The sequence below is a fragment of the Halichoeres trimaculatus genome, unplaced genomic scaffold (assembly GCF_033239565.1).
Source record: "Halichoeres trimaculatus isolate MK-OKI-2021-1 unplaced genomic scaffold, fHalTri1.1 fHalTri1_scaffold_10, whole genome shotgun sequence".
NCBI lineage: Eukaryota > Metazoa > Chordata > Actinopteri > Labriformes > Labridae > Halichoeres > Halichoeres trimaculatus.
In genome coordinates this window covers 35,397,473-35,422,682 of record NW_027437187.1, presented here as the reverse complement: position 1 = coordinate 35,422,682, position 25,210 = coordinate 35,397,473, and the positions used below count along the sequence as shown (strand labels likewise).

At 38.8% G+C, this 25,210-nt stretch overlaps 1 protein-coding gene across 1 annotated transcript in view; it reads right to left on the bottom strand.

The window, feature by feature from the left end:
• Positions 1–1,143: 1,143 nt before the first annotated feature.
• The window catches only part of LOC141796692 (solute carrier family 23 member 2), a 75,345-nt gene continuing 51,278 nt past the window's right edge, over positions 1,144–25,210 (bottom strand). The window contains exons 8-12 of the mRNA XM_074677938.1: positions 20,641–20,894; positions 11,502–11,666; positions 8,641–8,749; positions 1,906–2,001; positions 1,144–1,829 (exon numbers count right to left, since the gene is read on the bottom strand). Of these exons, the coding sequence (XP_074534039.1) occupies positions 1,663–1,829; positions 1,906–2,001; positions 8,641–8,749; positions 11,502–11,666; positions 20,641–20,894 (791 nt within the window). The 3' untranslated portion in view covers positions 1,144–1,662. The remainder of the gene's footprint in view (positions 1,830–1,905; positions 2,002–8,640; positions 8,750–11,501; positions 11,667–20,640; positions 20,895–25,210) is intronic.

Genomic DNA, 25,210 nt, shown 5'->3' with positions numbered 1-25,210 from the left:
CTGAGTATTTCAGAAACTGCTGATCTACTGGGATTTTAACCCACAACCATCTCTAGGGTTTACAGAGAATGGTCCCAAAAAGAGAAAATATCCAGTGAGCAGCAGTTCTGTGGGACAAAATGCCTTGTTGATGCCAGAGGTCAGAGGAGAATGGACAGACTGGTTGGAGCTGATAGAAAGGCAACAGTAACTCAAATAACCACTGGTTACAACCGAGGTCTGCAGAAGAGCATCTCTGAACACACAACACGTCCAACCTTGAGGCAGATGGGCTACAGCAGCAGAAGACCACACCGGGTGACCCTCCTGTCAGCTAAGAACAGGAAACTGAGGCTACAATTCACACAGCAACACCAAAACTGGACAATAGAAGATTGGAAAAACGTTGCCTGGTCTGATGAGTCTGGATTTCTGCTCCACATTCAGATGGTAGGGTCAGAATTTGGCCTCAACAACATGAAAGCATGGATCCATCCTGCCTTGTATCAACGGTTCAGGCTGCTGCTGCTGGTGTAATGGTGTGGGGGATATTTTCTTGGCTCACTTTGGGCCCCTTAGTACCAACTGAGCATGGTTTAAAGTCCACAGCCTACCTGAGTATTGTTGCTGACCATGTCCATCCCTTTATGAGCACAGTGTACCCATCTTCTGATGGCTACTTCCAGCAGGATAACGCTCCATGTCATACAGCTGGAATCATCTCAGACTGCTTTCTTCAACATGACAATGAGTTCCCTGGACTCAAATGTCCTCCACAGTCCCCAGATCTCAATCCAATAGAGCACCTTTGGGATGTGGTGGAACGGGAGATTCTCATCATGGATGTTCAGCCGACAAATCTGCAGCAACTGTGTGATGCTATCATGTCAATATGGAGTAAACTCTCTGAGGAATGTTTCCAGGACCTTGTTTAATCTGTGCCACCAAGGATTAAGGCAGTTCTGAAGGCAAAGGGGGTCCAACCCAGTACTAGCAAGGTGGACCTGATAAAGTGTGTGCATGTTTGGGGGCTAATTTCATGGGGACAAGGCCATTTTATTTTTTTCTTACTTAACTAAACTTAAAGTCTTCATTATGTATGTAATGTAATTGTAATGATACAAATGTTGTATTATTAAACCAGTTTTAAAGTTTTACCACCATTTTTTTTCCCTGAAATTAACCTTGAAATCCTTGAAATCCTACACCTTGTTCGGATCAGGATAATCCTGTTTATCTTTTTTTGATCAAAGTGATCCAGGTCCTACTGGAAGGTTCTGAACAATACAAACTGAAGGTTTGAGATTAAAACTAGGATGAGATTACATGATCTAATCAGATTTTAAAATCCTTCTTTCCCTTTTGAACAACCCATTTTCAGCGCTGGATCTAATCTGATTTCCACAACCTGATCAGATTATCTTTGAACAACTGGCCCCTGGGGATTGTATTATTCTTTTCAGATTAGTTTTTTACATGTACTTTAGAAAATACACTGATAATTCAAACAGTTATCAGATTGAACTCTGAGGGAAGATCACAAGTTTTAGGATAAATGGAAACATACTGACCCATTTACTTTTGGACAATGCTTGAGTCTGAGTCAAAGACGAGCTCCCTCCTTTTTCTTTATAATGCTCTCCAGATACTGTTTTACACATATGTATTTAATAAGTTGGTCTGTTAGGATGATTTATACGACGGGAGGAAAGGCAGGTACTGGAAACACTGAAACCGCTTCAGCACACGGTTGCAGAAAGGGATGTCGTAGCAGGATTGGTCACACATGGTGTTGCTCTCTGCTTGCACCTTCACCTGCCAGCTCTTGATGCCCCGCTCTTTATCTGTGCCTGTGTGAAGAGAAGAGAAAAGGTCAGCTGACTCATTTATCTATAGATTTATTAGATTGTAAGTATCCTGTCAAACCTGGGATGGTGTTGTCCAGGATGAAGCCGAAGAATCCTCCGATGAACATGTGCGTGGTGAAGAGCACTACGATCACCTGGTCCAGCTCTTTGATTCCTTCAGACAGACGCAGGAAATAAAAAATCATTTAAAATAAACACTGTTGAAAAGTTTTCCTCATTCTTCAAAAAGGTCAGGAAAAGTCTTTAATGTCTGGCAGATAACAAGATTTAAAAACTGCCTCAAAGTGAAACCAAGCCTCAGTAAATCCTGCGGGACGGAATAAGAGCCAGTTCTGCTCCCATCCATCTGTCGGATTAAAGACGTACATGCTTTATGTGTTACACCACCATGTGTTAAAAATCCCCCCTCTGCATGGACTAACACAGGCTCTCTCTCTTTGCTAATCAAATCATTTCTGACGATGGCGTTGGATAAAAGGAGCATTTCACCTGTTTCACAGTGATCTATGCTCTCAGAGTCAGATCTCAGCAGGAGCTTAATTTCTCTTTATGTGCTCATATCTTCAGAAAGTGCCAACAGCTTTTATAAGTTAACTTCCTCACCAAATTTAGTAAAACCATGTTTATTCAGAAAGAACACAACATGAGTGATACAGCCTCCAAAACTGAGACTTCCCTCAGAGCACGTCTCACAAAAGATAACTCTCATTCTTTGGATATCTTCACGGATCGACATGAAGCGTCCCTGTGGGTTGTATTAATCTTTTTTTAAAGCTTTTTAATGTGTCATGGGAAAACAGATGGCGAGTGGACTTGGACTCATTTAGTGTTTTTCTGGACAGAATGCAAAGCAGTGACATTGAAGAGTCTGCAATGACTGCATTGGCTGTCTACAACTCCCTAGAGGGGCCCCACCCTCACCTCTTTCAGTACGTAGCGGTGCTGCTGCGCCTTAAGTGAGAGGTTTTTTCAAAATTTAGAGACGTTTTCCTTCTGAGAGCGACAAAACGAAATGGAAAAATAGCAGGAGGAGCTACAAAGGCACCAAGGAAGTGGTCAGCAGCACAGATAGTAGCCTACAGAAGCTAATTTAGCTTGTAGCAGCTCAGTCTGTCCTGCTTCTGATGAGTCTTGCAGTTGAGGACACCCTCAATCAATCTGCTGCCCCTGTGGTGGTATTTTCAAGTTAACTGAGAAAAACAAAACAAAAACAAAAATAGTTAAAGGGGCTGTGATGAGTTTGAAAGTGATCTTGAAAAAGTCTCCCTTCTAGATATCTGCCTGATCGTAATCCATACTTTTAAATGAGATTATCAGCACCAGTATTACTGGTTACAGGTTATTTTAAATTTCTACTTCTTGGCTTCGAGTTCGGGTCAACCAGGATTGGATTGATCTACGGCACGTCTAGGTCTCTATGACAACACCACGCAGGCTGACGAAGTTACAAGTGATTTTTAAAGTGTGTTTTTCTCTGCTGAAAACGATTTCTGTGATTAATTTTGTAGTGATGGTGGACACTGGAGCCTAACTGTCAGACAGAAAAAGGACAGAAGAGCAGAAGAAAGATAAACAGGAGAGAGATAGAGTGCAAGCTATAGGCTAAAAGGGCTAAACTGTTTGTGCTAATGCTGTCCAGTTAGCCTACAGGTACGTCGGAGCACTGGGCTGCCGATAGCACTACATATAGTTGGTTGCTACAACGTTTGCTTGATGTCACGTTGATAAATACCTTACATTGGCGAGTTGTATCCAGTAAAAAGTTGTCTTGAACAAAGAAAATTTGTTTTCATCTGATCTCCATTTAATTCCAAAACAAACACACGCTTCGCTGAAATTAATTTACAAAAGTGTGCGGAGACTTCAGGCCACAAGGTGGCGAGGAAGTGCAATCAAACAGATCCTCTTCAAAGCATCTTTAAACTTTTTTACACTTAATTTTAAATTTGGCCAACACACTGTAAAAATCATTGGGTGCTGAGCACAGACAGCCTGTCCACGTTATTGAGCTTAGACAGCCAGTCCATGCCATGTGGAGAACACACGGCCTGTGCCCCTCACAGTCTAACATCTCAATGCAGTGCAGTCTCATATTTCCAGTGTTCCCTCCTCAGTTATTAATGGTTACAAAATGCCATCACAACAACAATTATTTTGCTGTAAAATTGCGGTAAAATGTCGGCAGCAGAGTCGCCAGTGTTTTACTGTTTCTTTTTTTTTTATAGTGAATTTTCTTTTCACAGCGCTGTATTAAAGTGATCCTCCAGGATGGAACAAGTTGGGTCCTATCACAAGGTTTAGGGCAGAAATTACCCCTACAGCAGTGTTTTTGTGCAGCAGAAGCCCAGAGCGCTCACACCAAACACCCCCTCCCTGCTCCTCTGCAGGTTTCCTCTGCACTCAGACGGGGCCATATTTTACTTGACCAAAAACACAAATAAACGGACTCCCACTGAAAAAATCTAATGTGGGTCTGCATTCACGCTTTATTTAGAGAATTTTCAGCGCGTTACTTTCACACAAAAACACCGCTAAATAAGGCTCTAGTTCTAATCGTGTCTCTTCGTCCTGGCAGACTACCTGCGTTTGTTTATATCTGGCACGCTGCACGCGCGGACTGAAACACTAGCGCCGTTCTACGTCACGATGAGAACTAGAGCCTTATTTAGCGGTGTTTTCATGTCAAAGTAACGCGCTGAAAATTCTCTAAATAGAGCGTGAATGCAGACCCATATCAGATTTTTTCAGTGGGAGTCCGTTTATTTGTGTTTTTGGTCAAGTAAAATATGGCCCCATCTGAGTGTAGAGGAAACCAGCAGAGGAGCAGGGAGGGGGTGTTTGGTGTGAGCGCTCTGGGCTTCTGCTGCACAAAAACACTGCTGTAGGGGTAATTTCTGCCCTAAACCTTGTGATAGGACCCAACTTGTTCCATCCTGGAGTATCACTTGAATACAGAAATTTATTACAGCGTAGTCCAAACCTTGCCACTCCCCTATCTCTCTCTGTTTTCTGCTCTTTGCACATTCTGCCCTCTTTAAATAAAGACAGAAAAAGCTTAAAACAGTCATTCATCTCTTGGTTGAGCTGTTTGAAAATGGGTAAAGCCTGCAGCTTTGTGAAGAAAAAGTCACATAGATGCAGCTCTCAGACTCTCAGGTTAAGGCCTGGCCTGACCTATGGCAGGCACTAGCTCCGGCACATGGGCAAACACAGAGTGCCATCCAACCTGTGGATGCCCGCATGCTCCAGCTCCCATAATGCCCCTCTGACAACAAATTCCCTGATGAAATTTCGTTGAATCAAATCAAGATCTGCAAACATCACTGACGTAGTTCGACTCTGACCGCAGCCTTGTTCAAAGGGCCCTTCTCGTCACTCACACACACATTTACACACATTTCCCACTCCGTGAGCCAGCAGTCAAAAGTTCAAGGCACCCGCCGAGTGGATTCTAAATCCCACAGCCTGTGCATCTAAGAAGTCTGGATGAGCGGCACTTTGTTTACACTGCACGCCGACAGGCCTCCTCTTGTGTTGAGCTATCAGTGGAGTGTTGAGGCTGGAGGAAAACTCCGGGGCAAGTGTGCTTTATCTTAGCCGGGCAGATTACAGCCAGTGACATGGGGGCTAGCCAAGAGGATTGAGAGGTAAGCAGCCTAGACCTGCGAAAACCAGACAAGCCCTCATGCCCAGTGTTGCACTTGATTAGTACTTTCTTGGGAGACACTCGCATCACATGACTCATGGGATCAAGGTCTTATGTCTGCAGGGAAGAGCTGTTTAATCTTGAGGATTGCTCTTTTGATGGGGCTTCCTCGTAGGTGGCCGACTTGTGTTTGTTGTTTCGAAGGTCTAATTTAATTTGTTGGATTATTTGGTCGATGGGATTGGATTTTGCCTGGTAATGCTGCTGTTTTTCCCTCTGTTCTTCACAGTTTCATCTCCTTCCTTCCTCTGCAAACCCAACCGACCAGTCATAGCGCTCATAAAGCAACAAAGACATAATCCACCGGCTTTTCTCGCACAACCACCTCCGTTTGTGTGAACTGGAACACACAACCAACCCAGTGTTGCTACTAAACCCTGATTAAACCGGGATTCAACCCTGCAGGGGTGTGTGAGAGAATTTTACCCTCTCTGACCTGTGTTTACGCTTGATTTCCCCATTCAGCCTTTTTCAAGCGCTGCCAGGTGACAAACTAAAAGCGATGAGAGCGTTTTTTTTTCTTTTTATTCACAGCTCAGGCTAATCGGTTTACATCACCGAAGCTGCTGATTCATGAGCAGATAAACAGAACATTTAAAAAAATCAGGATGTTTTTTTTCTGATGCTGCAGATTTGAATTTCTCACACCATCCACGGGGTCATGTGAAATGAAGACAAACCCTCACAGTCACGCTCTCTCAGGGACTCAACCCCCCACGCTCTGTGCCCTAACCTAACACGACACCCCCTGGACGTATTCCCGAAGTGATGACCAGCAGAAAGCCATGTGCTAATGTGTGCAAACTAAGAGGGTAAAAGCCTCGCCAGCGCTCCCTGCAGACCTGACGGAGTCCTGAGTGACCCCGGCGTGTTTGACCTGACAGAAATAAATACATAAACAAACTCTTTCAGGTCACAGAGTTAGGTAACACAATTAAAAAGCTATCTTTGTTCCTTTCAAATCCCGACTAGAGTTCAGCGAGTGTTTGCCATCAGTGAGATTTGGAAACATGTTGGCCTAATGGCGGCTTAGGCTGGCACAGCCTCAAACATCTTCTCTCAGATAATCTGTCAGTGGAGCTTTTTGCACAACGTGCATTTTTTGATGCTTCAGAGCCAGAGTTTTTAGTTACATTTGTCCAAGGGAACACATTATTTTTAAGTTTTACAATGTCCTGCAATATTCTATCCTCAGTATAATACAATTATTTGATATTTTAATTTTCATTATGAGTTTTTGTCAGACTCATATTATCTGTACTGCTGTTAGCCACCAGGGGGCGATTGAATATTTTAATTTTCATTTTTGTGAGGCTGTCAAGCGGCACTGCAAAAAAACTGAACCATATCAAGTGTTTTTGTCTTATACTTTGTAAAAAAAAGTTTTTTTTTAAACTTAGTAGGAGCCATGTTCACCCGACAAGTCAAGAAAACTCTCTTGTTTCAGGTTATTTAAAGACAAAATGAGGTCTGAATTTCTTGTAACAAGTAAAAAAAAAAATCTGCCAATGGGGCAAGACAAATTTCAAGAAACTTGATGAGCACATTTTTATGGTGGTATGGGAAATAAGACTATTTGGACCTTCCGAAAAAAAAAGAAAAGAAAAAGAAAAGAAAAGAAAAAGAGAAAAAAAAATCTTTCTTCTTTCTTATGCACCAGTTTTTTCCTTTCTGCTACTTTTAATAACTTTGACCCTCAGGATCTCAGACCCACCAGCAGGGTCCAAATACCACATTTTAAATGACTGGCATTTAAAAAACATTTGTCCAATCTAAAAACTGAAAAACGAAACATAACAAAACAAGAAAAATAAATAAATAAATACAACCAACCAACCAACTATCCCAACCAGAATGACTGGTAATTACGACAAAAATTTTCCAATCTAAAAACTAAAGAACAAAGCAAAAATAAGCAAAAAAAAAAAAAAGAAGAAGAAGAAAAAAAGAAAAAAAAGGAAGAAAAAAGAAAAAGAAGAAAAAAGAAAAAAAGAAGAAAAAAGAAAACAAAAAAAAACAAACATAAAAAAGTAAACAAAAAAAAAAATGCAAAACAGAACGAAAAACAAAAAGACAAACAACCAAATAAACAACAATCAACGTAATCATTAGAATCTGAAGTTTCTATGGATACCTGAATATTATGTTATAATGTTATGTTGCAACGCTAGCTACAGGTTTAAAGAGACCGCAGAACACAGGAGAATTTCAATTTTTCATGTCTTCTTTGAAACTGGCAAAAGATAAATGGTAGCTAAATTCTGTGACAATAATTTAAAAAAAAATGCAACCCCCCCCCCCCCCAAAAAAAAAGAATAAAAATAAAAATAAAAATAAAAAATAAAATAAAATAAAATTAATTAAATAATTAATTAATTAATTTGGAAACAAAAAAAAACAACCTTCTACCTACTTTTAGCAAGCCCTGAATGATGGACATTTACCCTGTGTTCATGCTTTAAAACTCCTTCGAGGTTTGCTTTCTTTGGCGTTGTCTTGCAGGCGTAAAATCTGTAAACTGTGTATATAGCAGTGACAGGATTGATTGTAAATATCATCCAAAGAGTCACTAGCTTATAAAAATGTTGTAATAATAATAGCAATTTGACTCTGTTATACGGCTCAGGACACATCACTGAGTAATGTCTGGCTTTAGTCACGGCTGTTTTAAACCTATAGAGGTGTTAGATTTCATACAACACTGAGAAATAAGCTTATGGCGTGAAAGATTTGTAGATTTTTGTATGTAGTGCTATCACTAATATATTTCCTATGTTCTTTAAACTTGAGGGTATCTGAAAATGTGTTGTATACACTACTTCTTTATTTATTTTCTCAATTTAAAAAGGATAAAATCTGAGAAATTCAATTCAAGTTTTTATGTCTTTCCAATGATTTAAAGCTTTTAAATTTTGTTTGCAGCCTATGCACAGTCCAGATGGAGTTAACAAGACCTTACTGGATTGACTTTGGTTTAGTTTGTGCACCCATGACAGAAAGCCTAAATGTTCACATGGTTTACAACATGATTCAGTTCAGTGACATCATTAATACACTGTGAAACGAGTCTCAGTGTCTGAAAACCACCTGTGTCAATGATTCCAGGGTTGGAGTGAAACCAGGAAGGCAAAACGAGGCCGCTGAAGGTTGAGAATCCCAGGATGAGGAGGTTTCGGGATGAGTTGAGGTCCACGTACTACAGAGAGAAAGAAAAAGACAGATCCTGAAGACAGTGTTAAAGCAGGCTGGGACGATGTTTTGTGACTCCAATTCAATTCAAACATCGAATATTCAATATTTTCAATTTCTGGGATTTTTAATTCACTTTTTTAACACCAGACCAATTAATTTCATATTTTATATTTCCCCCAAAAATGCACAAAAACCCAACCCCACTTTTAAAGAAACATTAAAATGAAGGACTTAAATTTGAAAAAATAAGAAAATATATAATAGATAAATAATAGTAATAATAATAATAATAATAATAATAATAATAATAATAATGAATAATTATATATATATATATATATATATATATATATATATATATATATATATATATATATATATATATATATATATATATATATATATATATATATATATAATTATCATTATTATTGTTATTATTATTATTATTACAAAAACAATTCTCAAAGTTGTTAACAAAAAACAACCTTTGTTTTGTTTTTTGTTTTTTTCATATTGAGCACTTGTTTTTCTTTTTTGAAAATGAACTGTGTCACCAGCGTTTCACCTCCAAACACCGAAGCGTTATAAAGTTAGAGAAGCAAAGCACCTACACTGTTGCAGCTGCTCCACTCAAACAAAACAATCAATATAAAAAAGGAAACTAAACATTTCTATGTCTCATATTTTAGGGAGATTTATACACAAGCCCTCGGTTACTCAGAAAAGTTAAGAGCCCCCTGGGTCAGGCTGGATCTCTCTGTCCTTGTGGTTTGATGATTTTTTGAGATTTCATGAAGAAAAGAAGACTTATTTATGAGGTTGTTGTCTAATAGTGTTACGAACTGGCAGCCACTTAAAATGTTTGTCTTTATTTTATTGAGTTCAGTAAATCTTTCAAAGGGACGGGAAAACCATGAAAAGATGTTTGATACCGCTCTGAAAGAGCGACTTATTGGGTCTGATGTCAATCAGTCCTTGATGTTTCTGGTTCCAGATCTCCATGTTTCATCTAAATCTACAAACACATGTAGGGATGAAGGTTGAGTCACATGAACAGAGAGTTAAGTAATCAGACAAGTAGTCTGCACCTCCTTTAGACTCTTCACTTTTTCTCATCCATCTACCGTCCTGCTCTGTCCAAGTTAAGGGCTCAAAAGCCTGAGAATGCAACTCAAATATGCAAATGACATAGAAACAGGCGCAGAATCAGGTGTGGAAACAGTCAATCAGTTCAGGGTCAATTACGTATCTGGAGATCCTACATGCAACCCATAGACTGTATATAGAGTGGACAGCGTGGCTCCATCATTTCCCATTGTACGGTTTTATCGCCAAAATTCCCCCATCACAGATGCAGCCATTAGTGGCTCTGAGTGGGGCATCTCAGTGGAGCTGGGTGACAAAAACAATATTTTTTTTTTCTTTTGAGAGTCTAATCACTTCTTGACTCTACTTTCCAACATATTTTACAATCTCGAAAAAAATACACAAGAACGTCAGCTGTCAATCATCGTTAAATGTGACGTAAATCCTCATTTTTGACCTCTAATAACTAATGAAAAAAAAACTTTTCAGAAAAAAGAGGACTTGAATACAAGACAGCCAAAAGATATCTTCAAATCACCACAACAATCAGACGAGAGAAACATTTCTACCAGGCGTATTAATTTTTTAAAGTTTGACCACAGCCCATCTGGAATGACTGGGGAGATGGATTTTTTTGACCAATTCTGCGGCCAGCCACCAGGGGGAGCAGTTTTTGTGGCGACCTCACTTTGAGCTGAGCAAGATGACGTCCATTTTTTTCACAGTCTACGGTGTAACCATGGTTGCATTGTTTACATACAAGATTTCAACTCTTAGCAGCCTTTAGCATGTCAGCGCTAACCTGTGCTAGGCCCAATGTTCTCTGCAAGCTGAGAAGAAGGAGGTGAGGACGATGCGATAGTGCTACATTGTGAGCTAGGAAGAGACGACATCGACCTGTCCTTCCATTCAATAAGATGGACAAGCTAGCCATGCTAACCCAGCATTACAGGTAATACCAGAAGGCAGAGTAGCATCATGCTATTCACAGACATGGCTAACAGAGCTAATATGGGACACTAACACCACATTGGAAGGATATCACCTGATGTGAGAGGACAGTGAGACTGAACATCGTGCATTATGACATTAATATTATTTCAAGAAAATAGAAAAGTACATTTTGCTAAAGCATTGTCCTGTTTTTAAGCAATAAAATCATCATTTTGGTCTTTTAATATCCTGAAATAAGACATTTTCTGGGCTTGTCAGCTTAATGTAGCTCACATTAAGTATAATAAGACTGTTTTTCCAAACAGAAGACAAACGCTTGCTTAAATTTCAGTTTTCAAAGTCTTGGTAACATGACTGACTTTCTCTCAGAGGGTAAGAAAAGATGGGAAGAGCTTCACGACTCTGAAAGAAAGTATGCAGCAACAGTTTGTGGCTGATGTTCCTCAGAGGGAGCATCATCATCGGTGCATAATAACATTTTACTGTTCAGAGATTGTAAACCAAAAAGTTTCCACATATGACACACGGTTCCAACGCCTTAAGGAGCTGGAGGCATCCTGTGTCCACCGGAGGGAAACTGTAACTACACGTCTTGTTTTTCATCGTCCTGGTTTTCAGAGGAAAGAAGACATTTAAAGTCCCAGCTCGGTGGATTTTTGAGGTTTTATTGTACTTCACTTAAATCTCACGTTACTTTTCTGGACCGTGCTTACCTGAAGGTTAGATATTCCCACCGCTGCAATCATCCCAAACATTACAAGGAACATGCCACCGATGACCGGGTCAGGGATAGTGATAAACACGGCGCCAAATTTCCCAAAGATCCCCAGGACGATCATGAGGATGCCGGTCGTTTGGAGAACCAGTCTGCTGCCGACCTGGTGGAAGAAGAGCAGAGAGGTTAAATACATCAGCTCTGGTTTTTAGAAGAGGAGAAGCTCTGAAAAAAGGCCCCATGAAGGAATCACTCTGCTCCCTAATTTTTAGGAGTTTGAGTCTCATTAGACAACAGCCAAAGAGAGACAGAGACAGAGATGAATTCATAAAACACACGGCGGTAGCTTTGGCCTTTATCCAGAGAATCCGTGCAGTACAGTTAGACAGGCTTCATACATCAAAGTGACACTTCAGCTCCATACTCTGTACTTTACTCATACCGTTCCACAAAGATGCAAATGACATCCTGGTTGTGACGTGGAACGTTTTAACAGGAGACTCTTCAGAGCTGTGCCAGAGCTGTTTTCACAGCATCACAGGCCCCCGGGCAAATCAGTAAGTTGGGGCCCCTTGCATGACAACTTTTGTCAACAACAAATAAATAAATAGATACAATAAAAAACCTTTTCCTCAGTCAGTCCTCAAAGCCCCTCTAATTTCCTGACTAACAGGCCTTCGAGTTCTCTAATAAATGGGCCTTCTGATCTGGAGGCTTTCTGATTTTCTAATTAATAAGCCTTCTGACTGGTAGGCCTTCTGATTTTTAGACTTAAAGGCACTCTGACTAACGGGCCTTCTGATTTTTAGACTAACGGGACTTTTAATAATAGGCCATGTGGTATTCTGACTTACACGCCTTCTGAAAAGTGGCCCTTCTGATTTTCTGACTAATGGGCCTTCTGATTTAGAGGCCTTCCTAACTAACAGGCCTTCTAATTTTCTGATCAACACACCTTTTTAATTGACAGGCCCACTGATTGACAGGCCTTCCAACTAGTAGCCCCTCTGATTTTCAGACTAACAGGCTCTTCTGAAAAACAGGTCTTCCAGTTTTCTGATCAATATGCCTCCTGATCTGGAGGCTTTTTGATTTCTGATAAACAAGCCTTCTGACTGGAAGGCCTTCTGAATTTTTGACCTAAAGGCCCTTTGACTGATGGGCCTTTTTATTTTCTGACTGATGGGACTTTTTACTGATGGGCCATGTGATATTATGACTTACAGGCCATGGCTGTGTCCGAAATGGCATACTAACGTACTACATACTACATGGTCGTTGTGTGTATACTGTATACTACATACTATAAGTATGATTAGAGTGCCAACCGTTTACACTGTACTATACTACTCGGTTTCCCATGATGCATTTCAAAACCTCCAACGACAAAAATTGGAAGCACACATAAGTCTATGGAAGCACACCAGGCTATCAAATATCTCTGTTGATTCGCCACATTTGAAAGTTTTAAGAACATTTTAGGCGAGAAAGTCATCACGTAGAAAACCAAAATGTGGTCATTTGGGCCATGAAACGCACGGATACAAATTTAATTTCGACATTTCGGACATTCTGTTAAGAGCGCCAATATGCTATCGAAGAAACTTCCAGTCCACTACAAAACAAGAGCCCAATTTACAAAAGGGTTAAAAGAACTTAAAGGAGATAATAAAGGGTGCTTTTATTTTGAAAACAGGAAGTTTGCCAGTGGATGATTTTTAGCTAACACCGGTCTCAAGACGAATTCATCACTCTCCAAAAAATTAAAAAATGTTTACTGCTCGCAGATGCTACTGATATAGTATACATCCGGGTATTTCTCGCGTACACAATCTGTCCATACTGTTTAATGTGAACGCACTACATACTATTTTTGACGTCACACTTAGTATGAGTAGTACGTTAGTATGCCATTTCAGACACAGCCCCTAGTGGCCCCTTTAATTTTTTTGACTAATGGGCCTTCTGATTGAGAGGCCTTCTGACTAACAAGCTTTCTAATTTTATGATCAACACACCCTCTTAATTTACAGGCCTACTGATTGACATGCCATCCGACTAATAGCCCCTCTGATTTCCTGACTAACAGGCCTTCTAGTTCTCCGATCAATGGGCCTTCTGATCTGGAGGCTTTCTGATATTTTGATTAACAGGCCTTCTGAATTTTTGACCTAAAGGCCCTTTGACTGATGGGCCTTTTAATATTCTGACTGATAGGTTTTTTTTACTGAAGGGCCATGTGATAATTTTACTTACAGGCCTTTTGGATAGTGGCCCCTCTGATTTTCTGAGTAACGGGCCTTCTAACAAGTCTTCTTACTAATAGGCCTTCTAATTTTTTGATCAACGTGTCTTCATTATTGACAGGCCTTCTGGCTAATAGCCTGTCAGATTTTCTGACTAACAGGCCTTCTAGTTCACTGATCAATAGGCCCTCTGATCTGGAGGCTTTCTAATTTTCTGATTAATGGGCCTTCTGAATTTTTGACTCACAGGCCTTCTGACTAAAGGGCTTTCTGATTTTTTTTAATACAGGGACTGTTTTTGAATGGGCCATCTTATTTTCTGATTAACAAGCCCTCTGACTATTGATCCCTCAGATTTTCTGACTATGGGCCTTGTGATTAACAGGCTTTCCGACTGCTGGTCTCCTAATTTTCTGATCAATGGGCCTCCTGACCTGGGGCCTTTCTAGTTTTCTGAGTAACTCTGACTAATGGGCCTCATTATCATGGGTCTTCTGGCTAATGTGCCTTCTTAATTTTTGACTTACAGGCCTTCTGATTTTCTGATTAATGGGCCTTTCTTTCAGTATTTGTCTGACTGTGTAAGTGGTGAGCTTTAACTCGTTTACAAAATGTTGAATGTTGAATAAATAAAAGGCCATGCTACATTCAACTTTTTCATGAATAATGAGCAGAATGAAAAGTAAGTTTTGACAAAATAATTCAAAAAGGACAAAAAGAAACACACTGCAGACCATCTTTGTCCAATAATCATCAAACTGACGCAAGCCATGTTCAAATGTTATCTCTAACAGGGACTCAGCTGACAGGTTGTGTAAGCACAGCCTGCACTGTAGGCCCATCATGAACATGGAGTCAGTGTCACAAGAGAAGCGCCACCTAGTGGGCGAAGCTCCACACACACACACACACACACACACACACACACACACACACACACACACACACACACACACACACACACACACACACACACACACACACACACACACAAAATCCTCATAAATCAGCTCAATCCACGCATTCCACGAGTCACTGAGTCTGTCCTCTTTCACCTCCTCTGGGCATGGAGTGCATAACTGTGAGCATCACATGTGTGCGAGTACTACAGGATGTCACATGCTCCGGCTGTGTGACTGAGGGCCAGCTCTGGAGTGAGTGTGACAATCACAGCTGTCTGTAAAACAGGACAAAGTGTTGAGACAACTACAGGTTTTGTAACAGTTAAACCAAATGTAAACCTGTAACTCTCATTTCCAAACACGTAATCTCTGTATGAGCTGAGTGCAGATGGAGCACAAGATCACTAAGCTGTGCAGACCCCCGAGAGGTTGAGCTCACTTCAGTCCTGTTCAGTAGAAAGTGAATCCAAACAGAGACAGCTGGAGCTTCAAAGACAAGATTTCTGAGGTGGTTCACCAGGAAGGGACTGTTCCAGGAGGGGACACGGTTCACTCAGTCAGATAGTCTGAGCAGGATACACTGCAAAAAACTGAAATCTTATCAAGTCTTTTTGTCGTGTTTTAAGTAAAAACTGTCTCATTATACACTATATGAGCCACAATCAACTTATCAGTCCAGAAAAATGTCTTTTTTTTAAGTTGTTCAAGACAAAATAAGGTCAGAATTGCTTATAAAAAGTAAAAAAAAAAAAAACAATAATGGATTTTTTAAAAAATTTGTTTCAAGCATAGACTGTATAAAGAGTGGACAACGTGGCTCCATTTACCATTGTACTGTTTTGAAGACTGTGAGGGATTCTGGGAGAATCTGAGTGAAGCCGAGTGACAAAATTGCTTTTTTTTTTTTTTCTTTTGAGAGTCTAATCACTTCCTGACTCTACCTCCCGACATATTTTACAATTCCCGAAAAAAATACACAAGAACGTCAGCTGTCAATCATCATTAAACGTGACGCAAAACCTAATTTTTAACCTCGTATAACTAATGAAAACAATTTTTTTCAGAAAAAAGAGGACTTGAATACAAGGCAGCCAAATGATATCTTCAAATCACCACAACAATCAGACGTGAAAAATATTTCTACGAGGTGTATTCATTTTTTAAAGTTTGACCACAGCCCATCTGGAATGACTGGGGAGATGGATTTTTGACCTGTGCTGCAGCCAGCCACCAGGGGGAGCAGTTTTTTTGGCGACCTCACTTCGAGCAGGGCAAGCAGACGCCCGTTTTTTTTAGCAGTCTTTGGTTTAAAGCAAGTCAGACCTCATTTTTGTCTTTAAATAAATTAAAACAGGACATTTTTCTGGACTGATCAGGTAAATGTGACTCATTCAAAGTCTAAAAATACATTTTCTACTGAAAAAAAAGACAAAAACACTTGATAAGATATCAGTTTTTTGTGGTGCGAGTCTGACATGGTCCTCATTTCAAAATTCTGCGAGTGAGGTACACTTTTCTTACCTTACTTGCAGGTATTTTTACTTGTTACACCACAGAAACTGAAATGTTATCAAGTGTTTTTCAAATATTTTAAGTAATAACTGTTTCAATTTACTCAATATGAGCCACATTTATTTGTTCAGTCCAGAAAAAAATGTCTTATTTCAAGTTTTTAAAAAGACAAAAATGAGGTCTAAATTGCTTGTAACAAGCATAGTTAATATGTCAATGGATTTTTTGAAATGTGGTTTACCCTGTCGGTGAAAACTTGTTTCTGTGTGCAATAACCTGACTGTGAAGTTTATATCCCTCCCATAAGTGCAATACCCTCTATATCCTCTTTCTACTCTATTTACAGTGTTTTTTTTTTGTTTTTTTTGGTACTATAGTTTTCTTTTATATATTCTTTATTTAAAGTGTTTATATTTTCTATCTAAATACTTTTTATATTCCCTATTTCAATCTTTTATACGTATCTTTATATCCTTTGTATCTTGTCTTTGACTCTGAGCCTCGCACAAGATTTTCAATGTGTCTGGATTGTTAGTAAATCTCCAAATGGCAAATAAAAAACCTTGAATCCTTGAATTTGGAAAAAAAATGCTCAAAAATCTGCTTAAAATTACAACAATGTCTTAATACAAGTAACTTTTCTCTTTTTCCATTGGCAGATTTTCTTTAAAACTTGTTACAGCTATTTAGACCTCATTTTTAAATAGCTTGTGAAATAAGACATTTTTTTGACTGTTCAGGTGAAAGTGGCTCATATTTAGTCTAAAAAGACATTTTGTACTGAAAATAAGAGAAAAAAACTTGATATGATTTCAGTTTTTGCAGTGCAAGTCTGACATGGTCCCCATTTCACTGCAAAAAAAAAAAAAAAAAAAAAAAAAAAAAAACTGAAATCATATTGAGTGTTTTTCTCATATTTCTCATAAAAATGTCTTTTTAGACTAAATATGAGCCACATTCACCTGAGCAGTCCAGAAACATATCTTATTTCAAGTTATTTGAAGACAAAATGAGCTCTGAATTGCTTTTAAGCGGGGTAAGATAAATGTGCTTGTCAAGATTAGAACATTGTCTTACTTCGAGTAGATTTATCTGACCCCACTGACAGGTTTATAACATCAGATACGGCATGTTTCTGGACTGGTCAGGTGAATGTGTCTCATATTTACTCTGAAAAGACTTTTTTTAAACTGAAAATAAGACAGAAAAACTTGATTAGATTACAGTTTCTCAAGTGTATTAATGAAAGGTTTATTCTTTAAGTGATTTCAGGAGCTTTCCTGTGCAACATTTCATTTTAAGTGTTTTTTTCTGTCAGTAAATCAAATCCAAGGTCGGTACAAAGTGTGACACGAATGAATTTATCTGATTAAGTAGAACAACATTTGATTTAAAAACTGTTGCCAATAAAACTCTGATCACAGATGTTCTGGGACATTTTAACCAACCTACTAAATGAGATTGTGTGATTTTCCTGTGGTGTGGGGTGTGTTAAGAGTGATTTTATCTGGTTGGAGTCACTCTGAAGGCCTTCCATTGAGAGATCGTAGATAACAAACATGCTTAATATTTGAGACAAGAAACCCTGTAGTGTGAGGGGCGCTCTGAGAGGAGCCGAGCAGGTACAGCGTGTAAGTCATTTACAATCTTACACAAAGCCAAACATCTACTACACCAGTCCTCAATATAGAGGGATTATCAGTCTACGTCATCATAAAGATGTGCACGCATCTTGACTGCAGAAGCAGTGTTAAGCTGCATTCATTCAGCCGAGTTTTTAAACACTAAATTTAGCCTGTTAGCAGCATTAAATTGTACGGTTGTTCTGTGGTCAGTTTTTAGAAACGATACTTTACAACAGAGACAACGTCTATCAAGTTTAGACCCTCACAGAGCAACTGGTGTTTTAGAGTTAATAGCAACCATGCTAATTGGTGACTCTCAGCCGACAGTATCAGTGATCAACCATACACTGTAATGGTTAGCTCAAAGTGAGGTCGCCAGGAAAACTGCTCCCCCTGGTGGCTGGCTGCAGTATAGGTCAAAAAATCTGGCTCTCCAGTCATTCCAGATGGGCTGTGGTCAAACTTTAAAAAACTAACACTCATGGAAATGTTTCTCACGTCTGATCGTTGTGGTGATTTGAAAATATCATTTGGCTGCCTTGTATTTAGGCCCTCTTTTTTCTAAAAGTTTTGTTTTCATTAGTTATAAGAGGTTAAAAATTAGGTTTTAGGTCCTGTTTAACGATAATTGACAGCTGCCGTTCTTGTGTATTTTTTTCAGGGACTGTAAAATAGGTCTTCTTTCGAGAGTCAAGAAGTGATTAGACTCTCGAAAGAAGAAAGATAATTATTATTTTTGTCTCGTGGCTCCACCCCACTCCCAGAATCCCTCATCGTCTCTACTGCACAGACTCTGGCTGCACGACTGCTGCCAATGGCTGCGCCTGTGACGGGGGAATTTGGCTTCAAAACCGTACAATGATAAATGGTGGAGCCACTCTGTCCACTCTATATATAGTCTATGTGATTAACGACCAAGAGTCGCCAGTTAACAGAGTCACACTTTACACTGAAACACCAGCGACGTCTGCGGGTGAATAATTAACTCTGGACGAATTTTTCTGGTTCTTTTATGATGAACAATCCCAACTAAATGAGTAATCTTGGTTTTTCATCTCTTTTTATCTTTTTATCTTTGTATCTTTTATCCCTTACATTTTATTCCCTTTCCTATCTTTTACTCTACTTTTATTGTTTTTATCCTTATCTTATTTTATTTCTGTTTTTATGCATATTTAATGTTTGGCTCCTTAATATAAAGTGTATGACAGATTGTTTTGTACCCCTGTAAAGCACTTTGGTCAATAAACTTTGACTTGACTTGACTTGACTTGAACCGGGTCTCAGACTCAGCAAGGTGGGAGAGGTTCTGATTTATTGACACACGTTTAAATCCTGGTCTATCACAGTCTGGTTAATGTCCAAGGATAATAGCTGCAAGTAAGTAAATAAGCAAGTAGCTGCCTGTTGCAGCAGCTCTCTCGTCTTTGTCCGTTTCTTGTAATTTTTTTTGTCTCTTTTTCATAATCTTTGTATTTGGAGTGGATCATCACTTTGTATGGTTCATTGTTGGTCATGGACACCAAACTTTTTGTGGCTTCGGCGATATTTTTGACTACTTTTCTCCTGTGTTTGTCTGGAGATCCCACATGTAACCATGGCTGCATTGTTTACATGCGAAATTAGCTGTTAGCAGCCTGTAGCATGCCAATGCTGACTAGTGTAGGGCTTGATGATTTCCCTCGAGCTGAGGAGGAGGAGGAGGTGAGGACGACGTGCTGGTTCTCGGGTGTGAGCTGGGAGGTGACGACGTGGACCTGTCCTTCCATCCATCGTTGTTGGGAACGTGGGATCCAGCTCCGGGGGATGGACGAGCTAGCTGTGCTAACCCAGCGGCATCGTGGTGTTCACGGACGTGGCTGACGGAGCTGACATCGGATGCCGGCCCCACATTGGAGGAGCTTCGCCTGCTGTGAGCAGACAGGATCCAGGAGACAGAGACTGAACAGACTGCTGGGGAGGCTCAGTCCTGGACCCTGTGGAGGTGGAGACTGGCTGGGCTGGAGAGTGGTGGACGAGTGGTGGACGGGCTGTCGTCATCTAATTTCTTATGGACCTTTTTGCACTTTCTATACTCTTTCTTACTTTTGTTTTCTTAAATGCTGCTGTGACTCCTCCTGAATTTCCCCTCGGGGATAAATAAAGTATTTTCTATTCTTTTTCTATTCTATTCTAATGGAGTCTTGAGCATCGAGTGACAGTTGTGTGATAATGCTCTCTTCGTAGACGCTGGATTTCTCCTGCAAAAACGTCTGTCCACCTAATATCTGTCCACTTGCTGATCTCTTCTGTTCACTCACTGCTATATCACGAACCTGGGAGCCGTTTACCATCCATCAAAGAGATGATATTTAGTTTAAAAAATCACCTACTGTGTGGAAGTGTGGGGAAACACATATAAAACACAGAAACATAGACTTGGTCAACCTCAAAACATTTCTTTTTTACTACCTGAGATTTAAGATACTGAGCGTGAAGAAGCTGATCTTCTGCTGAAGAATGGGTTATTGTGCACACTACACTCTGTAAGATCAGAAGAGACAGATATGAGTGATCTGTCTCTTGTTATTTACCCAGTGTGTGCTCTCTGAAATGTCCTGTAATGTGTGCCAGCCTTCAGCCAGACTTTAAATCTCACACCAGACCTGGAGCTGAGAGTTTTAGAGTCGACAGCTTCTTGTCTTTGGATCAGCTGCTGTGCGTCATAAATCTGATGATTTGATCTCCTTTAAATCAGCTTCCCAGACTTTCAGCCTGCAACCCTCAAAATACTGACACCATTTACCTTTCTAAACAAAGAGCTACTGCATCTGTGTGGTCGTTGAAGACCAGATCAGAGATCTACGGGGTACCTTAGTTATCCCCAGCGCAGCGATGTTCTGGCTGTAGGACGTGGTGCCGTTCCCGGTTCCCCACAGCGCGGCCAGGATGCAGCCGATGCCCTCCACGGCGATCCCTCGGTTTATGGCGTGAGTCGGCGGAGGAGGGGCCCCAGACAAGCGTGCACAGGCGTAGTAGTCACCGATTGATTCCATGGTTGATGCCAGGACGCCAGCCATCATCCCCAACACTGAGGACACGCTCACCGTTGGAACACCCCACTGACCTATGGGAAGAAAGTCGACTCCCATGAACATAAGCGCTGGATGAATCACTGTTTTACTCTTTCTGGTGTTTCACAAAACCTTTCTCCGTCTTTAAGGCTCCATGAACCACAAACCCCTTCAAACTGAAAACTTCATCAAAGTTTTTATAAAGCAATTTTCATAAACAACAGTGGCAACACAAAGTGCTTGATGGAAGAAAACAAGAAGTAAATAAAAATAATAAAAAGAAAAAAAAAATAATCATCATCATCATAAGTGACCCTACAACCCCCCCTCCCAACAGGGAGCAGGGTTATAGGCAGACCTTGGTGTTTGAGGCCCCTCCCCTTCATCATGTTATGAACACAGACTGTATAAAACATGGACATGGTCTTCGCAATGCCACTCATCTGTTTGAATTGGCTCGAGTTTCTTTTCTAACAGCTACGCAGCACCTGACAGTCATGTGAGCTGAGCTGTGTCTCTGATTGGACAATCAGTACACCCCTAATATCCTCAAAACCCCTCCCGTACAGTTTCTCTGGCTTGGTGTGAACATGGTTTCTTGTCTTTCTGCAGCCAGCCTCATGTGGATTCTCCATGAGCAGCAACTTTAGCACGTCTTCAACGTGCCTCATGCGGCTCTTTGACTCCTTTGCAGTGACTCCTTGTAGCTTTAAAAAATATTATTTAAAATAAATATGTACTTTTTTTTACAGAGGGTATTGGTGATTAAAGACACTGACACTAGATAAAATCTTGTGTTAATATTTAGTTGAACTAAATCTTCATCCCATCTGTCAATAAAGCCTGCCACCGCTCTACTTCACCTCCTACAACATCAACAGCCAACCAACTTTCCATGCACCTGTGGCCAACCTCAAGTTTTACAGCCCTGGGAAGATAACTACATCTACAAAAAGACTAATCTGGAAGAAAATACTGATTTTAATTCTGTGTGGATTCATTTAACTGACAACGTGCCAGCTTAATATGCACACCTGATATGTGGCAAGACATTAGCAAACAACAAAAAAAGATCAGTTGAGTGATATTATCAAAAAAAATATCAAATTCAAGTATTCTTGCAATTTTTTTTTTTTTAAGTTTTTTTTGCGAAATTTGGAAATTTTACAATTTTTTGCAACTTTATGAAATTTGGATTTTTTTTTGAAATTTCAAAAACTTGAAATTAATGTTTTTGTGATTTTTTTGCTAGTTTTGAAATATAAAAATTGTTTAAAGTTTCCATACCTTTTTGAAATTTTAACCTCAAAAAAAGAAATTTAAGTGTATTTTTGAAATTTTATACTTTAAAAAAAAAAAAATCAATTTTTTATAATTCAAAACATTTTGGATTTTTTTCAATTTTGTTAAATTTAAGAATTTTTTTTAAAGCAAATCGATTAAAAAAAAAGTTTAAAAAATAAGATAAAAAATTAAGACATCAAATGTATGATTTTATAGATTTGATAAAAAAATAAAACTGCTCATTTAGACAATTTCTCCTCAGATTTTAACTATGTGTAGAATTTCATACACCTAAATGTCTTCATTGTGTGTGAGATAAAGTAGATTTTGTGTCTCCTGAATGACTTTAATCCAGGTGAGCTGAGGAAAAATGGCTCCTATGAAAGTAAAGGTTGCAGACCCCTGGTTTAGATCCAGTCAGGAGATCCTAACATTTCAGTAAGTCTCTTGAAGATCTTGAGAAGATGAGTTTTTGTTTAAGTTTAAGTTCACTGACAAATTCAGAGATTTCTTCAATATTCAAATTTGTAGAGGTTTGAAAATCTGCACATGCTCAGTATGAAATTCCAGCACTGGTACTTTCACTGAAGGTGAATCCAGAGTCTTCAGGTGAAAGTTGTGCAGAATAAAAAAAAAACTACAGGAAACATTCACCCCTGAGTAACTGCCTCCTGGAGGAAATCTGTACACCCTGTGCCGTACACCTGGTCGGGAACTTGTTTTTGTTGTTGTATAACACCAACTTGTTTAGGACACGTTTTGGACGAGATAGCCATAATTCTTTCGCTGGTTTCCATCCAATGCTCTCCTTTTTTTAGATCAAAAACCGGTAACATGGACTGCCCCCCGTCTTGGATCTAAGTCCAGGTCTTGGACAGCAAGTGGAGACATCCCAAGAATGCTCCATCCATCACAGAAGATGGAGAATCAGAATATATCTCAGATGGATCCATCATCAAAAACCTGTTTTGATGGGTAAACCTTTTCCTAAAGCCAGGAGTTTGGTTTTCCTTTCCAAAACATCTGGGGAAAGCTTTTGCCAGCTTCTTCCTGAGGACAACTTTTTTTTCTGAGGTAATTATTATCCCCAAAGCTCAAATGTAAACATTTTTCCACCCAATGGGAACATGTAAATGCTTATACCTTCATACACGCGAGCGTATGATCACTAAAACATGTCGGATCAGAGAGGGCTTCACATCACAGCTGGCATGTGTGAGCGAGGCCTCGGGCGCTGTGAGGTGGATCAGGTGTTAACGGACGTGTGCTGGGAAACGTAAAGGAAGGTTGAATGTTTATGCTCAAGTCGTTGCAGGAATCGTTATCCCACTCTGAAAGCAATACAATGTTCTGTCAGGTTTACATTAAGTTTATCTGACAAAAACGTTTTTAACACAAGAACACTGTTTTTTTCAGACAGGCGTCAGCTGTTGCAGCCTGCTTTAAAGGGAGCAGTGCGTAGAAGCTGTCAGCATTTGGCTGAACAGGAATGGTGGAAATATTTTATTAAATAACTAATAATTTAAATTAATAAATTAATAACTATTTTAACTTTGTTTTGTTATTTTATTTTAAAATAAGATATAATGTTGATTTTGTAAAATATCTTAAAATAAGTAAACAATACTCCCTATTAAACTTACATTTCTTTTAATTAAGCAAGAAAAAAGTTTTTTATATTTACCTTACTGCAGGTCCTGTTCACAGAGGCAGACATAAAAAACAGCCATTTTTGTCAACGACAGATTTTGGGGGACAAAAAGAGCAAAACACTTTTAAAGACACATTTTGATAGATGTGCTTTTATTTAAGATACAAGCTGACCGTGTTTTCAAAATGCTTTTATTTTATTTTATTTTCTTAACTTTTTCTTTGGCTGTATCATGGATGGTTTTTTTTCTCTTTTTTTTCTCTTGTTGTTTTAATTTTTTAATCTTTTATTGTTTCTATTTTACAGATTTTTCTTTATTTTTTTCTGGCGGTGGTTCTTACACTTTTATACATTTTGTAATATTTTTCTAGATTTTTCCTCATTTTCCTTTTTTATTTTTCTGTTTTATTTCTTTTTATTTTATTTTATTATTATTTTTAATAAAGTACATCACTTGGTAACATTGTTTTTAAGAAGGGCTAGTTCATAATTATTATTTATTTATTTATTTATTTATTTATTTATTTATTTATTTATTTATTTATTTATTTATTTATTTATTTATTATTCAAATTATTATAATTTTTTCACTTATTATTATTTAAATTATTATTAAATATTATTTATTCATTTATTTATTACTATCTATATTATTATTCTTTATTATCATTTACTTATTTATTATCTATTTATTTGTTTGTTGTTATTATTATTATTACTATTATTATTATTATTATTATTATTATTATTATTATTATTATTATTATTATTATTACTATTATTATTATTATTATTATTATTATTATTATTATTATTGTTATAATTATTATTATTATTATTTCAATTTAAGCTCCGTTGCCGGTCCTAAAATCCACCTGGGAGCTCGGTGGAGAGGAGAGGGGGTGTTTTTTATTTTTACAGCACAAGAAGAAGCCAGAGGTTGTTGTTGTTGTTGTTGTTGTTGTTGTTGTTGTTGTTGTTGTTGTTGTTGTTGTTGTTGTTGTTGTTGTTAAAGAAGAAGAAGAAGAAGAAGAGACTTTATTTTTGTTGTTTTGCTGAGAGAATTGGTATTGAGAGTATTTTCTGATGGAGAATCTCAAACATGCATCACACAAGTGTAAATCATCAGATTTTGGTCCAGATTTCAGGAAGAAATGAAGAGAAGCCGGGACAGAGAGCGACTACAAGGTGAGTAAACATGGGTGTAGAGTTTTAGAGCTGAAGTTTTCTGCTCCACAGGTAACATCAATGCCCATCAACATGACGATCAGAATAAATGAGGCCATCTTCAGTGATGGGATGTTTTAGGAACATGTGCAAAGATATTCTTTCAAAATAATCCCCCAACTCACTTTAGCATAAAGTATCACCTTCTCTTATATCTGCAAACTTTGTACGATAAAAAAAAGGTTTGGTTTAGTTTTTACTTCCTGT